General features: G+C 40.4%; 1 protein-coding gene across 1 annotated transcript in view; it reads right to left on the reverse strand.

The window, feature by feature from the left end:
- Nucleotides 1-18,980, reverse strand: part of LOC131976529 (intermembrane lipid transfer protein VPS13B-like) — a 353,761-nt gene that overhangs the window by 152,496 nt on the left and 182,285 nt on the right. The window contains exons 25-28 of the mRNA XM_059339603.1: nucleotides 17,256-17,459; nucleotides 10,938-11,109; nucleotides 7,676-7,790; nucleotides 289-430 (exon numbers count right to left, since the gene is read on the reverse strand). Of these exons, the coding sequence (XP_059195586.1) occupies nucleotides 289-430; nucleotides 7,676-7,790; nucleotides 10,938-11,109; nucleotides 17,256-17,459 (633 nt within the window). The remainder of the gene's footprint in view (nucleotides 1-288; nucleotides 431-7,675; nucleotides 7,791-10,937; nucleotides 11,110-17,255; nucleotides 17,460-18,980) is intronic.

Genomic DNA, 18,980 nt, shown 5'->3' on the forward strand with positions numbered 1-18,980 from the left:
GTAACAAACTGTAAGGTTTAAAGTACATTCCTCAGAGTGTGCTATATGACTGCCCATAGAGGCATCTTCCTTTCACGCATTATGCAATTGATTTAATTTGTGATTGGTCGTGTCACTATAGTTAAGAACCAGTGGAAAAATTCCAAAGTAACATTTTCACTTTAAAAACCAAATTAAAGCCCTGGTGTCTGGAACGTCTCTGAGGAGAGCACAGAGTTCTATTAGGCCACTGTTAATGGATATTTAGCAGAGTCACCTAAAAAGGAGGGAGAAGAGCTGGATTCTTACAGGAGGGAAAAAGCCAGAGAAATGGCTGAAAGAGTCTTGCTTGCTGACGGGTCGAACCAACACAGTGCGTCTGTTCAGCTTGTCAGTGCAAGAGAGGACCACTCCTCCACAGCTGCCCGAGCTCCGAACACCCTCCTCCGTACTGGAGGTGAGGAGAGGAAAGGAAGAGAGAAAGAGAAGGAAGATGCCGAGAGGGACAGAGAAGAAAAGAAGTCACAGGGAAGGGGAAAAGTAGAGAATTGTATACATTTAGATAGAAAAGGGGTAGAAAAAGACAAACAGGGAAGAAAAGAGAGAAAAGAATGAAACCACCAGATCATTTTGGTAAAAATTACATAAAAACTGATTAAAACCAAAAGAAGTTGCACCAACTTGAACCAGCTGAAATATTGTGGAATGGTCTTATACTATCCAGTGATAAAAACAATGAAGCAACTGATTATTTGGGAATGAGCAGTACTTTGCATGAAAAAAAGTATAGTTTAAAGCCAATAAAAATCACTGACCTGTAAACATGATACATAGTGAGAAAAATACTTGATAAATCTTTACATTTTATGTATTTTACAATTTCTACTAAATCAAACTGCTAAAATATTGTAAACTCTGCTCTATGCAACATATTTTTATTTGTAAGGTACTAGTATAAGACCATCACCAGAATAAGATTTCATCAACAGGAGAATGGAGACCCATATCCTCGTCTTCTCCCACAAAAAACACACACACACACACACACAGAAGATCAGTGGTCACCAGATTTCATTGACTTGATTATTCATCCAATCAGAGCCACTGGAGAGACAGGGGAATGTTATTCTGTAAATTTATTTTATTTGTATTCTTATTTATTTTATTTCATAAAAACTGTGCATCAAATTACTACATTTGTGGACAATCTGTGTTATAGCCCACAACTTTTTTTTTCCTGTCTGTCCAGCAGAGATGAGTGACGTTGATTAGGAGCAGCAGAATGGCAGAGGCACAGCATATAGAGGCCTAAGGCTGCTATGTCTGGTTTGGGACAGGCAGAAGCCTCACCACAGCTGTCTCCTTGCATTGCAGAATGACTCCTTCATAGTGACCAGATTGCAAGCCCTGCCCTGGCCTGGAGAGACACACAAGGCCATGCTTAACTCGGGCATCTGGGATTACTAATAGTGTTGTGGCAGGGACTGATAATATCTCTAACAGCAAAAGATAATTACATTTAGATATTGCAAGTGAACCACAGACTGATACTAACATTTTTATCAAACTTTCGGCAGTGAGACTTTAATGCAGGTAAATGGTGAATTGGAAAATTACCATCACTGATGAATTTTAGACAGTGCTTTGAGATACTTACCCCCTGAACCCCATGGTGTTTTTTGTGTGTGTATGTGTATGTATGTTTTTTTACATACACTATTGCTCAAAAGTTTGGAGTCACCCAGGAAATGTCTGCGTTGTTTTCCATGAAAACAAACTGTTTTATTCATGATTGAGTTACAAAATGAATCAAGAATGTAGTAAAGACATTGACAAGGGTAGAAATAATCATTTTAACCTGTACAAATCTCCAACTTTACTTCTAGATACTCAATTAGCCTGAGGAAGCATCATTTTATTGCTTCTCAAATCAGCACAAAACAGTTTTCAATTGTGCTAACATAATGCTCAGGTGTTTTGATCATCAATGAGCCTTTCAACACTATAAAAGTGGATTAACACAATGTGCCACAGGAACACAGGACAATATATAATATACATTTCATAAGAAAATCAGCCATTGCCAGCTTTAATAGTCATTTACCACATTAACAATGTCTAGACTATAGGTCTGTAATTTTAATTTTAAAAAATTGTGCTTTTCTTTCAAAAATAAGGAGATTTCTAAGTGACCCCAAACATTTGAGTGGCAGTGTAAATGATTTGGGTAATAAACAAAAACAGTCATGTGACAAAAACTCAGTGAAACCACATCTATACAAAAAAAGATGTATACATATAAGCAATTGTTCCTTTTTTGTCCATTTTATGATTTTTTTGGCATTTTAAATGTGTAATACTGCACATCAGACAGATATTTCAGATGTTTCCCTGTGTTCCCATAGGGGGTCTTGTACTGCATATTGCAGTGAAAAACAATGCCACAGTGAGTAAATTGTGACAGGAGCAAAATATGCCACAAAACTGATTGGGGTTCAGAAGGTTAATGATGCAACTAACTTATCTGAACATAAATAATATGATGCATAATTATTTTTGTAGTGGCCAGCCATTTGGAGCAGAGAGAACCTGTAAAGCAGACATTAAAATAAGTTAACATGACAGACAGACACAACAATTATCACTCTCAGTTTGCAGCACAAAATAAACTAAATCCACAGATTATACATGCGCAGTGTTACTACAGTTACTCTAGAATGCTAAATCATGCACAACACATGTATGGCAAAATGTTTCACACAGTGGAAACGGTTCAACACCATCTGCATCATATCTTTTACGCCACCCTGAGCTTGCCGCTCTCCCTCTTCATTACCAGGAGTTCATTGAGAGATGAGTCGGCCTACTGGTGAGTGTGTATGGGTGCGTGTTTCACATGTATGTCAGCCTATGTGAATATCTCTTTGTAATCTCTCTCTCAGCTGTGAGAGTGACTAATACATATGGACCCCCCACAGCTCTTCATTTTTCCCATCATCCCTCTCTTTTCTCTCCTTCTCTGCTCCCATCCAGTCATCCTTTGCTTCAAGCCATTTGCGGAACAGCTGGAAGACATCAGCTCTAATTTGTGTGAGCTGCTCCTTGGAGCGAATGAGGGTGAACTGTCACCGGCCGTCCTCTCTTGGGGGGCGTCTCTGCATTTCAGAACAGTTCAAGGAGCACCGTTGATAGTGGAGACCTGGCTGAAATAAGGAGAAGCAGCTTCCCAATTTCTAAATGTTACACTGGACTGTAGATGCCCCCCTGTAGAGTTTCATTCCCAATCACCTTCTTGCTTCTATGTTTCCCTTTAATTCACCTCTGCTGTCTGATTAGTGAGCCCCACACCTACAGGCGTCAACGCCCTCTTATTTTTTATTGCTTAGGGACTCCTTTTCTTTAATTTTCCCTCCCTCCTCCACCCTGTTTTGTCATCCTCCTATTTTGATACAATCAGGGAATCAATTATATATTCACCTCGCATATTTGCCTGCCCTATCTAACTTTCCATTCATTTTCCAGCGGTGAGATAGCTAACGCCAGATGAGACATTTTCTCTGTCAAGCTTGATTTAATCTGACCCACTGCACACAAATAACCTGGGCTGGGTGATGAAATACCTAACAATTATCTGCTCAGAATGATTAATATGGACTCCAACCCCTGTGGGCTCTCTTGTATATGTGGATGATACAGATTAGAGTGGGCCAGGAGCCCAGAGGTCCTCCACTGTGTCCTAAGCAGCCATGACTATAACCTGGCTTGGGTGATGGAGTGCTTCTGGCTGCCAGAACTTTGGTCGGTTAAAAGTGTGTTGAGACCATGTTGTTAAAAGCACATTAAACTGAAATAACCTAGAAATAAGAAAATTGACCCATTATCTACTTAGGAAGGCATAGAGGTCTACTAAAGAGATTAAGGTTGGCTCTGTCTCAGAAGCAATTGGACACACACCTGTGGAGAACACATCAGTATGATATAATGACCCACGACATCTTTACGCTCTAAAACTGTCTAAGCACTGACATTGTCCTGGCTTATGTTGATACTCCATGCTGTATGTAACACATGTGGCCTGTAAATCTGGCTACAGTGAAACAGAGATGGATGCAAGACAGTCAAGTCCAGAGTAACAATAATTATCTTGATTTCATTTTTGTTTTTTGATAGAAATGTAACATATGCTCAATCAGTGTTAAAAATTGTTGTGATTGGACCACATGTGAATCTTGGGTTCATTTGTGAATTTGAACTGATGTGGACTAAAATGCAACAGCATTCTGATCCAACTCACAAAATGGCATTTCACCTCCATTTTGGTTACCTGGCAAGGAACTTCCTCCCATGACATCAGCTTTTATGACCCGACCCTACAGATCACATCATTGGTCAAGAGACCTGTGACACCAAATGTGGTCTCCTGTTAAATCAGATCAGAATCCTCTGATCTCTCTTTTTCTTCACTGCTTCCAGAGCAGCAACACCTCCATTTTCTCCAGGAGGGAATGCAGAGGCCTGGATTCACCAGCCCCCCCTCATCTCCTGCAGAGTCCTGCTGAGATGAGGCCTTCTCCTCTGAAAATCTCCTTTCCAGAAGGAATTCTGAACAACTGCAACTCTGATCTTCCCTGCGCACCAAGGTTGCATTCATGAATGCAAAGTTCATCGCAACTGCCAGAGAAAGCTTCAACTCAACAACAAGGACAAATCAGCAACTTAATTTGCAAGGCAGCAAATTATTGAAACTCAGCCTAAAATCAAACTTCCTTCCACGCCCTCCATCGAAAAGGATTTCTCCCCCTAAGTACAAAGGATTTGACATGTAATTAATGATTTTGTTTATATGTTTTTGTTTTAGTATATTTGTTGTGATATTCGTATAGCTAGATCATTCAAAGTTGTATGTTAATCTTGCTTTATACAGTCAGTCTTATATGCAAACTAACTTTACTAACTTTTGATTTGCTCAGACATTGATTTACAGATAATATACTTTAAACTGACTGTAACAAAGACACAGTTTTTGTAGCAGCTCACACAGCCACCAGGGCTAGTCATCCCTTCACAGCATGAGTTTCCCTCTTCCCTCTCGTTTGTAAGCCTACACTAGATTAGACTCTTTGTAGAACTCTATACTCCATATATGTGTGCTTTTATGTTTGCTTTTACTGGTTTATTTAGAATAAATATCTTTTTTGTCATCCTCTTCTGTAACAAGAATTCACAATCATAAACAGTTCTTTATGAGACTGTGTCAGTACCAGAAATTACAGCACATAGGTACGTATCGCGGCGCGGCTTGCGGCACAATGGCGCATTCTAAAAAAAGCATACACGTATTGTCCGCGGTCTGAAAAAAGGCTGCAGTTTCTGTGGATTTATATTGTAAAACCACTGACCTTAGGTTTAGGGCAAAAAACTTCTGGTAAGGCGTTATAAAACACAGTTTAAACAGTAAATAAAGGTATCTTAATGCCAGAAATTAAGTAGTTACAAGGTTCACGTGACTGCTGAAAGTTATGTTCAAAAACGTGATTCACGTAACTTACGAAAAAAACATAACTTAAGTTAAAAATGGTTTATTTTTGTTTCCACACACATGTGAACCCTCTCATCTGGGTGAAATTCAGCTGCTTGTTCGACCCACCCCAACTGAACATGGGAATCCGCCCTTTTAAACTTTGCTTGGCTGTCAATCACTACTACAACAGCAAGGTGGCGGCGGCTGTATTACGGCTGTATTACATTAATATTAGTGACAGCAGGAGAGGGAAACGGTCTTTACTCATGGTCGCCGTGTGTTCGTGCAGAGTAAAGGCTGCTCATACTTGTGATTTTCAACAAGGGGTCAATAAACTCTTATAATAGTCCATAATAATATATACAACATAATAGCTTACATCATCATGTATTTGTTGATTATATTTTGTATTATTATCTGAATCTAGTAACTAAAGGTATCAAATCCATGTAGCACAGTAAACAGTACAATATCCCCCATTAATTATTAGTGGTGTAAATTAAAAAAAATGTGTATACTCAAGTAAAATTTAAGTACCTCAAAAATGTACTTTAGTAGTCTACAATATTTGAGTAAATGTAGGCTACCTGTAATGTACAGTACATTAGTATTGTAAGTATTTATAGATTAATAATTGTTTTTGGTGGATTACTTGACTATGTGACATTTCTTTAATAAGGTTTTAGGATTTTATTTTTAAATTCCACCAATATAATCTGCTCTCCTCTCCTGTGGTGTATATTTGGTCTTTGCTTTATTATGCAAATACATAAATATAAAAAATTAAAAACTGAATCTTCTTCAGATTGGTGAAAAGTTTGGCTGCTTGGCAAGTGTTTGTCATGACAATCAAGAATAGTTTAAAGAACAATTAACCATCTGGTTTACTCAAATTTCACAAAAATTGGCCTCTAACTTGGCAGAAATTATGATTTGACATTTATGGTGATAATTGTCAATATCAACTGCCATAAAATGTTTTTTGGGCCATATTGCCGCGCCCTATTTCAAAAGCATAGCTTCACTCCCTCTCTGACCTGTACTCACATGCCTTGTACATGGCTAAGGTGATTTTAAAATCTGGCAAATCAGAATCAATATCTATTATCATTTCGGTGGTGAGAGCATTGATTGCTAATGATGGGGCTCAATATGGGCGCAGAGCCCAGGATGGTCCATCTCCTTTTCACTGCCTGGCTCAATCAGAGGAGGAGGCACTTATAGGAACATATCTATTCAGGCACGTAGGCACACAGACTTAACAACACACACAAACACACTACGCTTTGCTGGATTCAACATGCTGGAGTTATAGATCGCTGTTTCATTATCTCCTCAGACAGAGACAGAGGGAATTGCCTCCTGCTAAGTGGTCTCTTCCCAAAAGAACAAGACCTCAGGCACGTACACGGAGCACACTTGGAGCTGCTGACTCCATCACAGAGGTATGTGATCAAGGCAGGGAGGAAGAAATACAGGAAAATAAGGATTTAGTTGTAGATATTGAAACAAGCCCTTTAATTAAATGACCTTTTAATTGATGTGAAAAACCAGTAGGGCATGGAAAGAAACACAGACACATTCAAGTTGCAGTTTTCACTTTCACCATGCGGCAGCACGTGTTTTCATAATTTCAGAGCCCAGGGCTAAATTACCCCATTTTGACTGGAACTTGACATGGGGAGAGATTACCATAAGGATGCAGTGGAACATCGCCCAGTGGTTTTCCTCCCCAACAACGTGTTAATGTTTCTGTGAATCGATTCAGACACCGCAGGCTCAGAGAAAATGACTGACGTACGGACTGAATTCTCCCCTGCGCTGTGAGTCAGAGTTGGGCGAGCCCATAGCCTTTTCAATATGTCTGTCTAGTCTGTCTGTCCATCTGCCTGTTAGTCTGTGGTAACAACTGCAACTGCAGTCCAGAAAGACATTGAGGCTGAGGTAATAAGCTGAAAAATCACTGATATGATATGTGGACTGACAGAGTTTGAGTGGTACTTGGGATGAATTGTGGGTGCAGCAGGTTGACCTGGTAGATAAAGAGACTTTCTGTGGACTGGAGGGTCTCAGTTTTATCACTGCCTCTCCCATTGTCATCAAAGAAATTTCTGCTTGCTGACTTAAAAAAAACCCTTGATGAGTATGTGTGTACATGTAAGAGATGCACTTTACCTGCATCTGTGGTGGTCGATATTGAAGCTGCCAACTTTACATTTGATCTTTGTATAAACATCTTGGACATCCACAGAGGCACTCAGGTCTTCTAGTTCACTGATGACACAGATCTCTGACAGAAGCACACAAAAAAGAAAATATGTTTTAACATCTAAAGATCATGAAGTGAATCACAGTGGAAAGACATTCATTAGGAAACTTAATTGTGTAGCAGTCTTTAGTATGCAACACTAAGAAGGCTGGGAGTTTCTCCCTCTGTTTCTGTTTAAGCCTGCTCTATGGCCATCATTGTATTTGGCAGGAGGAAGTTTCATCAGTGTGTGTGAAATTCATTTCTGTGGGCAAGGACCTGCACTGTAGCTAACCCTGTCCAGGTCCTGCCTTTGGTCTTGATCCAGCTGCTGTGGTCAGTTCCTGCACAGTGAACAAATAGTGTGTTTTCAAAACTAGACCAATGTTAGGCTAATTAAGGTTAAAGCCTATGCGCGCACACACACGCACACACATGCGCACACACACACTGCAAATACACACTGGCTGCCAAAGGAAGTCATACTGAAATATGTGGTTAGGCAGGCAAATCATGAATAAGATCTCCCTCAGCCTGTCATAACGAGGAGCTTGTGTGTCTTCCTATGAGTGTACAAAATACTGAATGCTAATGTGGACTCTTTTATGTGTGTTTTAATGAAAATGTATGTGCGTGCCTCAGTGCACCTTGTGTGCAAACATACCCACCCACTTCAGGCAAAGTGAGTAAGCTTCATAGAAGGATTGATTAACTTTGTATTGAACCGAGCCTCTGAGCTTAACTGTCGGCTCTCTCTCATTGTTTCCAGAGAGAAAGTCCCACAATCACAGGCTAGCTTGGGAAAATGGACTTCATGCATGTGAAACTATGGTTGTTGTTGTACTGTTGCCTTGTGGTGATTCTGAGAAACACTGAGGTTCCTAATGGCTTATTGAAATTGAAACACAAGGCATGTCAGCTTTATTGTGGACACTGTGTGGAAAGAACTCTCCCAAGTTGTGAGATACTCAGAAACTCACAGTCTCCGAACACGGCGATGATATTGATGTATGAGTTTTCTAAACCCACCCTGTAAGAGTACTGGAAATCCTTAGTCCCTTGGTTTTTAATGGTTCATCTTAAAAGAAGGAAAAGGCACTGATTTGTGCCTTTAGCCGAGCCTCTGGAGACTCATGCTTGAATTTCTACCTCTAATCTTCCAACACATAATAGCATAACATTATACCCCAGAACCAATACGTCTGGAATGACTGTTTTTCCATTTCTCTGGAGAGACAAGAATCTTATTTCCTTTGCAGTTGAAAAACATATTACATCATAGCAGATTGTCTGCAGTCAAATCTGTGGCTTACTTATCTCCAAGAATGTACTTGATATTAGGCATCCAATATATTGCATGCACACAAATCTTGTTTTCAATAACATGCTTAATGTGCTGCACACAGAAAATCCAGTGGTAAGTTCATCTCGCAACTCAGATGGCACATATTAAGCCCAAATCCAGAGTAATGCCTATTTAGGATGTCTCTAAGTCAAACCATCTCTGTGAGGTCCTCCAAAACATTCCGTTTCCACTATTAAAGACCTTAAGCTGGGCGATCTGCTTGGCAGATGCTAAATATTACAGACACCAATTAAAGGTAAATCTAGCCTTTCATCGCCCCAGTAAATCTAAAGGGGACAGGAGGCGGTTCGCTTGGGATTCATCATCCATTTATTTATTTGTCTTTTCCCCATCCCTCCTTCTCTCCAGCTGCTTTTTCCTTCCGAGTGCTCAACATTTGAATGAGAAAAGAGGTGGGGGTCGATCACTTTAAGTGCAAGGCTGGAAGAACTCTGAATGGTTTCCTGCACTCTTCCGCACTGACAAACTTGTAATAAAAACAAATCCTGCTTCACATACGTGAGATTTTTCTTTATGGCTGTTATTTAATGATACACATATTTACCATTAACTCGATGCTTATTAGCATACACATTAGCAATGTATTGACATTCAACTGCAGGACCATATTCTACACTACTCAGCCATTAACCAAGTTTTCCCTCCCTGAAGTCATAATTTTCTGCTTATTGTTAGTAAGTAAGGACATTATTGTATATGAATCATGATTGTAATATACTTTTTGTAGGCCTTTTAATACAAGGAAAGTAAATCACGGTCAATAACGCTTTATTCTTGTTTCACCAGACACACAGCTAAAAGTGTGAATAGTGTCCAAATAACTCGAAATGAAGCTCTTCTAACTCAGAATATGCTCCTCAATCTAAAGTACAGTCTTGCTCATAACGAATTAACTACTAGTTTGACATTTGTTAACCCACATAGGTTCCATATGCTAAGTTCTCGCCTCTTCACACTTAGTAAAACACCCTTTTCTTAAGTAATGGGTTACACCTTGAGAAAAAGGAGATCTATTGAGATGGGTTCGGTTCCCATTCAGTGGTAGAACAACAATGTCAGCAGAAGCATAAATACCTTCTTTATTAAAGGACCACTTCAGAGGTTTTCAAACAAACTACTAGTGAATTTCTTATGAGCGAGACCTGACTTTAGAAATGGGAAATACTCAGACACTATTAACATATAGCTCTGCGTTTTGTCATCAAATAAAAGAGCATTTTTATTAATTGTTATTAAGGGAGAATGACTACCACCTTATGATGCCCATTGTGAACAAAGCATATTACGATGATAATTTATGCAAAGCAGCTTCCTTACTTACTATCGATAATAAGCAATTAGGAGATTATTGAGGGGATTATTGAGTCAGAGGCCTAGTAGTAGTAGTAGTAGTAGTAGAATATTGTCTTGTAAAATAAGGCATGAATAGGTGCTTTATAATGAATAATAAAGATCCAACAGGCTATTAATGTATTTGCCAATAAGCAACTAGTATACTGCATGAGTACTGTACCTTAACATAAAGTGTTAGAAACCCTGTTGTCTTATAACTTGAATTATTTTTCAAATCTAATAATACCTATGTTATCTACCCAGTTCTTCTTCAGTCATTACATTCTGTTGCTGCTTCAAATAACATAACACAGCAAATTAGCACATATCAGCTGTTGAGAGCAGCAAAACAAAAACAAAAAACAAAAAACAAAAACATTACTGTGTATTATCAATCAGCCATAGATAATGGAATGGAAATAATGGAAAGTACTGAAATTGAAACTGAAATTGTTTTTGTAAGAGTAAGTATTATGTGGAAGTTAGAGTACCTGTCTTTTTGGCAGTTGGGTCAGGAGCAAACAGTTTAACTGTGACCTTGGGTAACATCCACTGCATCCAAAGGCTGACCTTCCCACTGGTGCCACCGATGCTGCTGGTTTTCTGCTCCAGAGTCACTGTGTCAGCAAACGGACTGTCGTCTCCAGCTGGTACAGAGTCACCCTAGGGAGCCAAAATAGCATCTGATCAATCAGGGCTGGTTAGATAATAACAAGCCATAATTTGAGGATAAACTTGGCACAACCACATTAGCCTGAAGATTGTCACAGAATTCAAACTTTATCAAAACATTTCTTGTCACTGTAAAAGCCATTTACAACTCATTTTAGTTAGTAAGATTATTCAGTTAAGAGTCACAACAGTCAAACGGACCACAACAAGAAGTGGCATTTTATGTAAAAAAAATTTTTAAAAATGTAAGTGCAAATACAAAATTTACCTCAAGATTCTGATTCTGATTTTGTTGCAACTATCTGCTTGTGTGCGTGTTTGGTTCAACCATGTGTTCGGTGATTTTGCATGTATGTTTGAAAGTGTTGTCGCTGTGCATGTAGCCATAACAAAGCAACCACCAGCTTTCGAGCCTTTTGGTGTGTAGATGACATCAGTGTCTGGTGAGCAGAACTCTGCTCAGAGCTGAGCGAAGTGGGGGGAAAAGGACCATTGTGTGGAGCTGTCACTGGTGTTAACCCCAATCTAAGCCACCAGCACCCACGTGGCCTGCTTTCACTCAAGTGCGCCAGGACACACACGTCTTGCAGCCTGGGAGAGAATGGGAAGTGAAGACCGGAGGCGGGGGCGGAGGTGGGGGGGATGAGGTGGAGAGGCAAGCAGGATGCGGCGGAGGAGGCTGCCTTCTGTGAGCTCTCATCTCATTACTGGGGGTTTGGCAAAGCACTGAGGATGACAGCACTGGGGACATTTTTTTTTTTTATTTCTCTCATGCTCTTCCTGGTAAATCTGTTTTCCAAACATGTATCTGAGTGGCTGACTCGTAAAGTGAAAAGCCTGCAAACAAACAATATAGCAATTTGCAGCTCTGGCATTACGAGGTTTCACTTTTTCCGCTGCTTCTCCCATCGCGGCGTGGTAATGACAGATTGTGTCATGGTTATCGAGCCTGGCTGTGGTTGGTGAGGAGATTATCAACCATCTCAATTAGAAACCCCACAGCTGCTGGGCTGATTACAGTGTCTTAAAGAGGGTCCAGATGAGGAAACTATGTCCCTGTTCCGCATCTGGGAGGAGGGATGAGGGCCCCATGCTAATTTGCAAATTGAATTTAATCGTGCAATTGAGGGTGGCTGACAGCAAGCGCTCAATAACAACGCAGGACAATAATGTAAATAAATTAAGGATTATACTAACTCAAAAATAGTTTTAAGATTACAGTGTATGAAGATAAGGAGAAAGGGATGAGAAGCATGTGCTCAATGGGAAGCATCAGAGGTAAAGAAAAAAATGTTAAAAAGGTTGATCCAGGCATGTTCTTTAGAAATTTAGGATTTTAACTTTTCAACTCTGAGCACACACCGGTGTCCTCTGCTGACTTTCTGTCTTTAAGAGGCTATAGTGCCACAAGGTAAGTGGCATCATATAAAACTAGAAGACCTAATGAATCCATTGGTACCAACATGTTGTGAAATCTGGTTGGGAAAGATAAATACACTCCAAGGTTAGAAATACATTTCAGCATGCTCATTTTCAAAGAGACCGACTTCAAGATATCTCAATGAAAATAGGTTCTATATCTTCCCACAAGTCTCCCATTAACAGACATGCCCGATGTATGCTAATATCATGCAGTTTGGGACAGAAACCACAAAGTTTTTCTCATGCAGTACAAAATGTGTTATTTTTTATAGACTGTATTTTAACATTTCTACATACTGGGTGCCCTAAACAGTCTTGGATTTGCATAAATTGGGTATCACTGGAAAGCTGAGACTCTTGTGGATTCAATGAACCAAACTGCAAGTACTGTGTGATGATGAGTCCTAGGGCAATCAGGGGATGTATGGCTTTCCACGGGCTATTGACAGTAAGGGGGGTACCATTCTCAACTGAAATCTACTAATGTCAAAAGTTTTTCCAATCAAATCACAGCATGGATATCTCTGTGGTGTTCCAGACATCAAAGTTGGTTAAATATAAAACTTAATATGTGTAACAAATCTTATCAACCCAAAAACCGCTGCAACAACTTATGATACATAAGTGAGCAGGGGAATGGACTAAATTTACTTCAATCCTAAAGTTCTAAGCCCTCATACAATCCAAACCCCTTAATGTGGCTAACCAAAACACATTTATTACAGATATATTACAAGAAAAACTTAACTTAAGGTTCCCAGACAGTGTATAGCATTTTTATGTCACAAACCTCTGTAGGCACGGGAAAATCAGTCCTATACTAGATTAAATATACATTCTATATACTGTACAACGTATAGCATTATATCAAGCTCCATAACCCTTAACATGATCATCTAAATACTGTAAACTTAAAAATAACAAAAAATTGACACAGAATCTCTTAATTCCCCCAGACCTAGCATTTATTCCAATCAAGTGTCTAGCAATGTCAACGTGTTTCCATGGAGCCAAACAGTCAAGGTATGTGTGTGTGTGTGTGTGTGTCTACTGTATGTATGTGTAATGACGGTGACTGGCAGTAAGTAATATGAGCGCTGTAGTAATGGTGTTCAGTCAGTCTCAATGAGAGATATTCTAGTGTCAACTGCCATTTGGGGACTAATTACTGTTGAGCTGGAGTCAAAACATGGGACTCTGTGCGCATATGAGTGTGTGTGTGTGTGTGTGTGTGTGTGTGTGTGTCTGTGCGTGCGTGCATGTGTGTGTGTGTCTGTGCGTGCGTGAGTGTGTGTGTGTGTGGTTAGGACTGTTTAGTTTACAGTTCTGGCCAGTCGGTAGGATTAGACTCTGTAATGTCATGTGTGGAAACAGGAGCCAGCCGCTGGCGCTGTGGGAAGCTCAGACCACTGTGTACTGTAGCGTGGTTAAACTGCAGCATCGGACACCCGACTGCTCCTGCTTCCCAGCCAGAACCGCTGCTGTCACTTAAAAACTCTGTCTCTTAAATGCTGATTTTCCCAAGGTCAGTAAGAAGGAGAAATTATTAACAGACAGACATCAGGCAGTTTTTTGGACAAACACAAACATTTTTCAAAACAATTGTTTGGACTTTCTATTGAATAATCTTGCCAATAGTGAAAGGCTTCAATGAAAATAAACAAATAAACCCTAAAACTATTGAGTTGTCATAATCCATCAACATGTGTAGACAAACAAAACATTTGAGTTTACTTTCAGGACATTTCAATGTATACTGGAATTTGAGAGTGGCTGAAAGAAACCAAATTATTGTCTTTTGTCAGGTCACCATTGTATATTATTTGTTAATAACGTGCCTGGTTAAATAAAGGTAAAATTAAAGAAATTGCATTGCAATTTAAGATGAATGATCACAGTGTGAGTCGTTGTTGTTACTTTAAAGTAGATGAAAGAAAAAAGTTAGCTAAAAAGAAAAAAAACTATCATCACTAATAACTTCCAAAAAGCCAAAGTTCATGTTTTTATGAGTGACAGAAAACTCCCTCCCCTCCTCTTATCAAGGTGAGGCCTTGAAGAACAGATGTGGTGGTGTAGTGTTGGTAGGAGTGGGCTCTGCCACGTTCCTGAACTGCCAGATTGGGGCCCTGAATACACACACACACAGCCCTACACACACATTCTAAGAGGGAGCTATTTTCCCACACCTCCACAAGCCAAGCTGTAAAGTATACAGTTTAATTCCTGGGCCTCTGCGCTATAAACGGGCTGAGGATCCGGGTTTATTTTCTTTGCAGAGTTTGTCTTTGCTCATCAGAGAGACCCAAACATTGGAAGACAACAGCAGGCTGGGAAGTGTCGAAGAAAGATGGAGGGAAAGGCTGATTTTGAAAAAAAGTGGAAAGATGGAATAGTTTAGGTTCAGGTGAAAGAATGGAGAAAAGTTGGAAGGGGTGCAAAGGATGATTTTCGTGAGAACGGGAAGAAAATATTTGAAAATAGATAGAGCGAGAGGCAGGATAAAGACATGTAGCCTGAGAAGGGTAAGTGGGAGGGATGGAATAAAACATGGGTAAAGAAACGGATTACAAGTAAAAACACGTATATAGAAATGTCACAGAATATCAGCTCAATAGCTGAGGGCAGAGGAATGGTTGGGAGGGGGCTGTAGGGCAGGGGTTCTGGGCCATGTGGTGTGGATGTAGTTGGACAACTAGAGGACTGAGCAGGAGGGTGGGGAGTGGGGTTGTTGGGGAGAGACTGCTGCCACTACTGCTGAGACTTATCAAAACAGCTCCTACATTCTTGCTCAATCACCCAGCCTCCCAGAGGACTAAACACTTCTACCAGTGTTTGTACTTAGGTAAACAGTGACAAGTGGGCTGTCAGGGGCCTCTGTGGCCTTGTTATAGACGCACTATACCATAGGGCCTCCACTGCCATACCGGACTGCTGCTACTTCTGTGGGCCCACAAATGACGCAAGAACACACATGTAGATCGCATGGAAACAAACGCAGACACAAATGCACATCGACATATGAAACACTTTTTTTTTTCATGTGTATGTTCTCACACGGACACACTTTATTGCCTCTCCGGGCGGTATGATGGCTGTACTGTGCTGTGATCCCAGGGGTCCCACATTGCTGACAGGGCCCTGGTGGTCAAACAGCATTAAATCCGAGGCTAGTTGCCAGTGCTTAACAACACAAACGCTCATCAACACCATTATTTTATGCACCCTATGTTCCTACTTCACGCGAATACACACATACATATTACATAAGGCCCTGGCGGCTATGGCCCCAAGGCCATGGACCCCCAGCTATTCAGTGTTGTTGCTACCGTACTAGACAGGAGAAAAAAACTCCTGCCACATTGTCAAAGCCAAGGATAAGCATCACCTAGGGACAAAAGGAAAAGGAACACTCAGCATTTGTTGTTGCCCCCTAAAACCTCTGACTGTAAGTTTTCCATTGGCTTTGCACATGCCTGCATGCACTGCTACACTTCATACTTCATTCTCTGGGTTTGATATTTTATCGGAGTGAAAAATGTAAATACAGGTTATTGTTTTCCCTAAATTAAGAGGCACGTTTATACTCAATCAAGGCCCCGCTTACACGAATAAAAAAAAATCATGTAAGAAACCCAAGCACTGATGAGATTTTTCCAGCTTTGAAAATCCTTCCCAAACAAAACAGAGACATATTCCATTTGTTAGCACTGACTCAACTACTCATAACAATAAAAAATACAATAATTTCCACTGAAAATCAGAAATCAGCTGCAAAATACGTATACATGTGTTATTGCATGACTCATAGAACCTTTGATTTAAACGAAAAGCTCATAGTTGGGTGTTGGCAGGGTGTAGTCATTAGGCCTATTATTTATCAAGTAGCACCACATGAAAGAAGTGACGCTAAAACCAGACTGAATGACAAAAAATGTCATTGTGGCTGATAGTGTGTTTTGGGCCCAATTTAAATGATATATAGCACATGGTTTAAAGCGCATGGCACAAGTGCACTTATGTCCAACTCACTTTGGCTAGTTACACGGGAACCAATCTTGCTGAAAATTAAGGCGTAAGGGGCATACGTTTGTATTTAGCCTTTTAATTAGTCATAGTGTGTGTATTGTGAGTAACATGATTTAAAGTGTCATCTCCCATTGACTTTAAATTCAAGATGTGCTTGCACCTTGCGGATTGCTATTTACTTAGTAGATTTGGCAAATTGGAGAAGCAAAAAGACCCTATACCACTGCTATCTCCAAATCTTCTGTCCCATTGACAACTTTAATTGACTACATATAAACAAATGCACCAATAACTGATTTAACTGAGGAGGAGGAGCACTGCTGCACTTCCCTGTGAGTGCAAGAATGCATCCGTCTGAAACTACAAATGACAATGAGAGATATTCTAGTGTAAACTGCCATTTGGGGACTAATTACTGTTGAGCTGGAGTCAAAACATGGGACTCTGTGTGCATATTTGAGTGCGTGTTTGTGTGTGTGTGTGTGTGTGTGTGTGTGTGTGTGTGTTTGTGTAAAGTCCTGTTACTTGATGCACTGATGGCAGTGGCATGTTTAAAAAAAAAATCTGATTATGAGTAAGGGCTTGTCTATGTGAAAAGAATGCAACTTCATATCTCGCAATTAATAAAAAACACTCATGTAAACAATGAAATGACAGTTAAATGTGGAGCTGACTGATAAAAGACTAACCTCAGTGGGGGAGCCAAAATCTGCAGATGGGCTGCAGGTGCTGGTGTCTGGTAAGGCGGTGCCAGCGCTGCTGCGCACTGGGGATGAAGGAGCAGCACCAGCAGGGGGTTCTGGGATGCTGGAGGTCTGACGCAGGATGCCGTGTCTGTGGAGTCGAGCCCACGTAGAGCTCCAGCTGAGGAGGAGCTCATACAAAAGCTGAACCTGTAGAGTGAAAGAAGGAAAGAAAAACAGTTTTAGTTGTAATGCATGATATAGTACTTCACATCCCACAGATTGAATGAATAAAATGTTATCCACTGTAGTCAAACGTAAGGATTCACTATAAATCAGGACTGACATGTCAATCACTCTCAATCAATCATCAATCATTTCTTTCTTATCTGAGAACACATTCATATAGAAATCTCTTTCTCACCACACACACACAGGTGCTTCTTTGTGTGCAAAAACTGGCAACACAGCTGCATACACTTTCAATACATTAACTCTTCTGTGCCAGTTGAGTGCCTTAAAGATAGACCTTACACACCACAAGCAGTCTTAATATTTGAAACCAGATTCTAATGTATTTTTGCCAAGGTCTGACTCAAACAGCTGCACTGGGGAGTTTTCATGTAGTTCTTGCTTTAGAGGTCATTACCATGATTTGGCTTGGCAGCTTTGTAGTTATGTGACACTAAACCTAGTTAAAGTTGAGAGAGAAGGAAGAAGAGAAGGAGGAAATGTTAACCAGAAATGGACCACTATCCATTCCCATTTCTTTCACTCTCTCACTTTTTAGACCTTGTACTTGTCATTCAAAGATGCCTCATTTCACAAAAGTGATGTAACACCTATGTGATCATGTTTCTATTTGATGGGTGATTATTTGCGAGGCACAGCATGCTCATACACGTGCTTCACTGTACAAATTTGTTATCCATAACAACAAAACTCTCAAAGAAACACCCACAGAGGAAAGTTAAGTTGTGTCATCAATTTCCCCTGAAAAACTCACCACGGTTAGGAAAAACTGAAGGCTCGGCGTCAAGTGTTCTCAACTATTCATCATGTGTTCACATGAAAAGAGGCTTTAAACAACAACAAAGCCAAAAACAAGAGTGGAAAACATGAGGGGAAGGCAGGGGAATGTGATGTGATGCTTTCGGTTATTCATGCATTCACTCAGTGTTCTTTAGAGGAAAGAGAGGAAAAGAAAGAGAGAAGAGCGACGCTCTTTCACAGTGAGCTAATTTCTGGATTTCGAATGTTTCGCTTCTGCAGCCAACTAACCCCCCACCCCCACCACCACTGAGGGTCCCTCAAAAGTAAAGGTGCACAGACACACACACACACAAAATAGCTTTCTCTACTCCAAACACATTTTTTACTCGCTATTGCTCACTCACACACATGCATGCCTGTTAGCACACACATTACAGGGAGGCCTTCCATAAATAAGCATAAATCAAATGAAAAGCAGCACAATATATTACAGCTGGGCCATTTCAAACATGTCCAGGAAGAGCTGCTAACGCCGATCCAGCAGCAGTCCAGGGACAGGGCCAACAGCTGTCTGCCATACCCAACCGAACCGAAGGAGAGGTACGGCTCCATGCTCTCTTCTCTGAGAGTCTGGGGCCTGGAAGTCCAACCAAGCACAACAAGGCCTACTGCACTCAGCAGCAGATGTGGAGGAAGTAAAGAATGCCGAACAGGGGAGAGAAGGGATGGGGTGAGTAC

This window comes from Centropristis striata, chromosome 8 (genome assembly GCF_030273125.1).
Source record: "Centropristis striata isolate RG_2023a ecotype Rhode Island chromosome 8, C.striata_1.0, whole genome shotgun sequence".
NCBI classification, from domain to species: domain Eukaryota; kingdom Metazoa; phylum Chordata; class Actinopteri; order Perciformes; family Serranidae; genus Centropristis; species Centropristis striata.